Source organism: Anguilla anguilla, chromosome 12, assembly GCF_013347855.1.
Source record: "Anguilla anguilla isolate fAngAng1 chromosome 12, fAngAng1.pri, whole genome shotgun sequence".
Classification (NCBI taxonomy): Eukaryota; Metazoa; Chordata; class Actinopteri; order Anguilliformes; family Anguillidae; genus Anguilla; species Anguilla anguilla.
In genome coordinates, this window is record NC_049212.1 from 36,534,363 (window position 1) to 36,541,575 (window position 7,213).

The following is a 7,213-nucleotide window of genomic DNA, read 5'->3' on the forward strand; positions in this document are numbered from 1 at the left end:
GAGACAGACTTGTAACCACGGATAGTCTCTACTGAGCACAGACACACCAGAGGAATAATTAAGATCCAAGGGTTTTTGTAACTGCAGTGTAAAATTAAATCATTGTTCTTATACAAGTTACACCAGTCACTTTAATTCTAGACTTGGTTTATTGGCTTGAAATCTGTACTGATTTATAGGGCACATCGATCTGAATAAAATTAAACTTTAATGTGTCAATTGAATAAAAAATATAGAAATGTGGTATATGGTATGGTAGAGGGTTCTGTGGATGATTGTGGGAGAAAGTTCGGTGCCGATTGAAAGTTTGGAGCTGACTGATTGGTGCTATAGCAACGAATAGAATTTTCAATATTTAAACACCCATCATACTTGGCCACATTGCCATACACACAGACCAATGCCATTAGATTTCACTTCTCACAAGCAACAAGCATTTGTCTTTTGTACTGTTGCAACTAATTTTCACTATTTTGAATACATTTAAAACACATAAACCACATCTCCTAGAGTGATTGTTCAATTTGCACAAAGCTTGCTCAGCTTCATCCAGTTCTCTTCAAAAATTATATATAGTTATGCAAAGGTAGTATAGTAATTTTGGCTACAATGTTAAATTGTGGTATTTATGCACAAATTATGTATTTTACTGTAATTAATTATATACTTGGTTTATTGGCTTGGAAACTTTGAGTTGTAGGACACATGAACCCAAAAAAAAAAAAAGAAAAAGATTTGTATGGTGCACAGGTGTGGGCAAGGAGGGCCAAATCTGTTTCTGGATTTCATTCAAACTTCTGCTCTTAATTATTGAGCACTTCATATTTTAATTACATTTCCTGATAAGTTCATGCAGGAACAGTTGAAGTCTGTTCCTCTGTCCCGACATGAGACATCTTATGGTCTAATTATAGACCATTAAACCACCATTCACCTAATTAGCCAATTTGACCACAGCAACCGTGACAAATGAAATCTGCACACACACCATCCCTGGTGTTGATCATCTGTTGGACCCCACAATTGTTGCCATAGTTACCTTTTGTTACTACCAGGAAAGTAAACATGAAATACTGTGAATTGAAATTAAAAGCCAATCTTCCATTATTAAGAACATTATGGGGGGGGGGGGGGGGGGTGCGCTCAACATCTCCTGGTGAACATACAATTGGAGAAAAAAAGGACTTTGCCATAAGTCTTTTTATTCTGGCAAAGAACTGGAAATCCTTACAAAACAAGGAAGTGGCAAAACTCGCAGCCAAAAAAAGCCAAAAAAGAACAGCCAAACAAAAAGCAATAAAACCACAAAATGAACTCAAATTCAGCTGGCACCAGTCTGCAGGTGAGACTACCAGAGAGCTCCAAAGAGCCCTCCAGTAGGCCTCACAACCAGGCCTTTTTATTAGGCCCAATAGTTAGGTAATGAGCCACAGCTGCAATGATTACGATGTCTCACAGCTGTGGCCATATACCTGTGAGTAGGGGCCAGGCACCAGAACAGGTACACAGTTTGTCTGCCTAACCAGCGGTACACATTTCAGTAGCAACTGGGATGTAAGGCAGATTAAAGGCACCTAAACTCTCACTTTCATGGGAAAGTGAAGGGCGACCAATGGAATATGGGCCACATAACTGAAGTTTAAAATAAAATAAAATAAAATAATAAAATAAAATAAAATAAAATAAAATAAAATAAAATAAAATAAAATAAAATAAAATAAAATGAATAAATAAATAAATAAAATGTTGGTGCAATTTGGGGCCAAAGCTACATTCTAGGTCCAGGTCCAGCCCTGGAAATTTCAAAGAAACCACAATGGGCCTCAGAAGTACTGTTGTCGTCCCCTTCTGGATTGGCACAATTTTTAGATCAAAAAAATTTGAAGGCCAATGGAGAAATGAATGACGTATTCATAATTCCTTCAAAATAATTCATGACATTTGGACATTCTTGTACTCCTATTAACTGAAATCTTTTTTCAGTCCAGTTCTAAAAGTAACAAACTGGGCAAGAAGATTTCCCAGTGTCACTTGGGAAATGTTGCCTGAATGACCTCGTTTCTCAACAAATGTTTTTGTATCTTTAACCGACTGTGATCTGTGACCAGCCAGAAGCCAGGTCTCACTGGTCTTACATCGGCACTGGCAAACGGGCATATGACTAAATATGTCATTATCAGACATTAAGATAAATAAACACTTTTCACCTTCTGTTTATTTATTTTTTTATTTTGATTTTAATTAGTAGTTTTGCATTTTAATAAATGAATCACTCCAGTTAAACAGTGCTTCGCATTGACAGATGTCCATTTTTATCCATGCACAACACTGTGCATTCGAACGAATAAACAAACATCGACAATAAAATGCACACAGTCACCATCCCTGTTCACGCCTCCTACAAAGTGCCCTTGGGGTTTGACCTGCGATGCAGACGACGGTCCGGCATCAGAATCAACAAACATGTACGCCGTAGCTGAACGCCATCCCGAGATCCCCAGAAACAAGCCTGCCGTGTAATGATGATTAACCTGGGCCTCCAGGGAGGCCCTCAGGGACATGATCCAAAGCAGAGAGGCAACCCTGCTCACAGGGGGGGGGCACCACTGGGGATTTTTGGGCCCCGGGAGAAGATCTCACATTGGTCCCCAGCGCTCCAGGCCACCTCGTCCCTGCTGATGTCAGCAGGAACTCCCCTGGAGACTACTCCCCCTGAAACAGGCCTGCTCCACGCCTGTCTGCACACTGGGTGAGGCTACACAAACACACACACACACACACACACACACACACTGGCACTGAATGTTGAATGGTGTGTGGGCCGTGTGAGGAATTAATGACCTCTACTGTGTATAAACCATAGACGTGCATATTTAACCAGACAGACAAGCACAACCTTCAGCGAACCTAAGCTTGTGAAGTCCCAGAAGTAAGGCTGTACTGCGCATGCTGAGGGCAAAACACTGGAACTCCCATTAAAATGAATGGGGAATATCAGATCTTTGAAGGCAAAATAAAACTTCCCCCAATGACATAGCTCAGGAGGAAAGATCGATTGTCTGGCAGTCGGAGGGTTGCCGGTTCAAACCCCGTCCTGGGCGTGTCGAAGTGTCGTTGAGCAAGACACCTAACCCCTAACTGCTCTGGTGAATGAGAGGCATCAATTGTAAAGCGCTTTGTAAAAAAGCGCTATATAAATGCAGTCCATTTACCATTTACCATTTACCAACGGTTTTCTAACTCGAATGAAGAATCGTTACATTACATATGAAAAGCAGATCTTTACCATTTCTGCTGCTGGTGCGGGAATCAATGCTGTAATGCTGGATACGGCTGATGACACTGACCATGAGCGTAACGGTAGTACATAGTAAAAAAAAAAAAAAAAAAAAACACGGCCTCTCTATAGTTAGAACATTACAGACACAGGTTGTTGGCTAATGTAATGACACACTCAGCACAGGCTCATGTGGCTGTAAAATAAGTATTTTTTTAAAAATATACACTGCCTTTGCTTCTTTAACATAATGTGTATAGTATTAGCTATTCCCCAAATCTCTTTCACCTTGAGCGCAAGACAACTGCCCTGATTTTATGACGATTGTGTCAACATAGCACCTAACTCTTTTTGAAGTCAGACGCTTGTGAACATCTGAACAGTGCGAAGGGGGATTTCTCTTTCGAGTCAATGATATTTTATTGGCTGCTGTGCATATAGAAATTAAGCACACTTTCGTTTTTCACTCTAAAATTATTCAAGCAGTTTAAGAGTGAGCTATGACATGCTGATGTGTAATACCACTGTATGGACTACTAATATTTCTCCTCGCAGAGAAAAAAAAAAAAACAATAGTCATAATTATCATCATTATCACAAAAAGTGAATAAAGATACATTGTGTTCATTTTTGCATTATATTTTATTTGAAGATTGTTAAATAATACAGATTAGTAAGTTTGCATGTAGGCCTATTTTACATGTATCAAAAAACTGCACACACCATTATTACAATTAGTAGGCTGTAACTGCAGAATTGCTGACTAAATCAGATAGAAAGCCAGCTAAGCCTACACAGGGTATTTGTATGAAGCTGAATGGCAAAAGGCAGTTTGAGTCATCTGTAAAAAGTCTGACAATATCATACTTGGGTATAGAACTTGAAACATGAGAGTCTCCAAAGCAACATGAGGCAAAAGAGAGCAGAAAGTTGGGAACTGAATTCATGAGGTGCAACGGTCACAAAAAGCCAAAATTATTTCGCGTGGCAAAATTTAGACTGCATTTGCCCAAAGCGAATAAACTACACCGACAAAGAGGAAAAGTTGTCTCACTGACAGGAAACAGGCAGATGCTTAACTGGAAGGTCACTGCTCAAGACCCCAAAACTATGAGTGCCCCCCCCCAAAAAAAACCCCCACAAGATGTGGTTATCAAATGTATATTCTTAAAAAACAGGCCAACTGCAAAACATTATCTGCAGTAATAATACTGACACAAAATGAAGGGCCAGACCCATGTATAAAAATAGCCAAGAGGAAAAATGTATGTGTCATACGCTGGTGTGTGACACCCCAGGGGAGTGATGTGGCAATTTCGCGAACCATTGGTGATTGCCGCATGGAGAGAGAGAGAGAGAGAGAGAGAGACCCCACACCAACACAAAAAAACAAATAAATGAACGGCTTCACCCTTCCCCCTCACAGGTTCCAGGCAAAACAATAAACTAAACCAAATAAAAATATCAAAGAAAACAAAAGAAAGCAAAACCGAGCAACAGCTTTTCGGTTCGCCGCTGGCCAGATTTTCACCTGACCAGCTCCCTCCAGCTTTCCAGCGGCAGTCTGCTTTCTCTGTCTCAAAGTGCTCTGTCCAACAAAACTAAAACAAAAAACCAAACAAAACTGAAACGGACTCGCTCTCTCAGTGTGTGCTCTCGGTCTCAGCCCCGAACTGTGGAGAGGACCACACCTTTAAGCACCTGGGCCGATTAGCTAACGCGGCCCAGGTGCGTGTGCTCTCTCCACCAGCCGGCGCAGCTGAGACAAATCCGCTTCTCCAGCGGACTGAATGCTACAGTCTGGTGTCCACTCAATTGAATTGTAGCTAGCTCCTTATTCCACCAGGGAATAAGTTCCATTTCTTGACTTATTGAGTTCAATAATGTGCCATCTAGCTTATAGTAGCTGTAAAATTACTGTACTTATTTATTAAAATAAAGAGCGCTATTTTTAAGCCAAGTATATGTCATAATCTACAGCCATCAATAGCCTATTTTTTTGTAAAGGCCTCTTTTGGTAAATGTTTCATCAGATGGTGATTAACAAACATCACAGCCTTTCATGTTTTTGCATCATATGATACTTGTGAAACCAACCAGATGAATTACATATATGATAGGTCAGAGTTATTTAAAATATTTTAAATGTTTTTTATAACTTTTCTTTGGCTTCTTCATTTGACATTTTTGCTTCATAAAAAGCAGCAATGTCAAATGATGTTGGCAGCTGTTCGAACAAAATGGGATCTTGCAAAGTGGGGACTACATGTTCCATTTGTGATGACATCACATTACTCGATGAAGAATTGACAACTTTAAATTCTGTATTAATTTATAACTTAAGACAGCACTACGATGTTTGTGTTTTCTTTTACTCCTTACATTTGGTTTCAAAGACACATACTGTGTCTTGATGTAATGAGTAGGCCTACACCCTTTAACCCAATGTTCAAAATGCACACATTAAAACATTTACATGTTCTCTGAATTGAATGAAAATATTTTCTTTTCTCAATAGAATTCACATTGGGTACACAGAGAAGATGTCTTCTGATGAGTTTTATTCATATTTAAGTGATGCATCCTTTTGTGACGGGATGTAAAACGTTGCTAGGGAACTAACAATAAAAGTCCCCTCTTTGTGGAAACTGCTGCAGTTGTGCCCGCTTCAAAGTACTGCACAATTTGGCAGTAGTAGTTTCTCCAACCTGCAAAATGGCATATATTGACCTTTTCTGAGGGAAAAAAAGACACAGTGAATATCAAAATAATCGAATTCCGTTGATTTAGTTGCAAAGAGTAGAGATATTTGGTCTCTGCACGTGCACCCTCTGTCCCCTGAATTTTTTCAGCAAGACCTGCTTCACCTCCGTAGTCCTCAAGCAGTATATGAGCGGGTTTATCATGGGCGGGAGCAGGCTGTACAGCATGATGATGACGATGCGCAGGTCCTTGCTGAACCTGATGCCCACGTTGCTGGCCAGGTAGACGAAGCACCGGGGCAGGTAGTAGAGGGCGATGATGATGAGCTGGGCGCTGCAGGTGGACAGCATTTTGAGGCGGCCCTCGGCGCCGGCGATCTGGAGCACGGCCACCACGATGGAGCCGTAGGAGAAGACGATGAACCCCAGCGGCACGAGCAGCACCACCATGGCGCCAATGAAGGCCGGGAAGCCGTATGGAGCCCTGTCGGTGCACGCCAGCATTGTGATTGCGATGTGATCGCAGTAGCACTGCTCTATCTTGTTCGAGGCGCAGTAAGGCAGTGGGTACGCCCTGATCACCATCATCAGGGGGACGGCCTTCGAGATGATCCAGGCGGTGGCGCAGAGAACGCTCACGTTGAAGTTCGTCATGATCATGGGGTACCTGAGAGGGTGGCATATCGCCGCGTACCGATCCAGGGCCATTATGAACAACACGAAGGAGTTGACGCTTCCGAAATAGTGCACAAGGTACATCTGGACGAAGCAGGCCATGAATGAAATGGTTCCCGCCCCAAACCAGTACCTGGCGATGATCTTGGGCAGGGTGGTGGTGCTGAACAGAATGTCCGACACGACCAAGTTCAGAATGATGAGGTACATGGGTTTGTGGAGACTGCGGTCCTTGGCGAACAGCAGGAGAAAGACCGCATTTCCCAGCAGAGTGCAGACGTACACCAGGAACATGACTGCGGACGCCAGGCCGTAGTACTCGGGGTGGAGTCCAGGGAAGCCCACGATGTCGAACTCAGTCACTGCGCTGCCGTTTCCCTCTGACATGGTGAGCCGCAGTCCTCTGAGAAGGCCCCACCTGGAGAACTGAACAATGCTACTGCAGAGAGGTGGCAGAATTAATTTACAGCAGAATGTAAAAAAGAGAAAAACAACAACAACAATAACAACAAACAGACTTTCAATTCTAATTTCATTTAGGAATCCTCTTTTTTCTTCT

At 41.9% G+C, this 7,213-nt stretch overlaps 1 protein-coding gene across 1 annotated transcript; it reads right to left on the bottom strand.

The window, feature by feature from the left end:
- Nucleotides 1-4,985: 4,985 nt before the first annotated feature.
- Nucleotides 4,986-7,213, bottom strand: LOC118210070 (olfactory receptor 2AT4-like). Its single transcript, XM_035385918.1, has one exon. It carries the CDS (start codon nucleotides 7,039-7,041, stop codon nucleotides 6,064-6,066), a length of 978 nt encoding a protein of 325 aa, XP_035241809.1. The 5' UTR covers nucleotides 7,042-7,213; the 3' UTR covers nucleotides 4,986-6,063.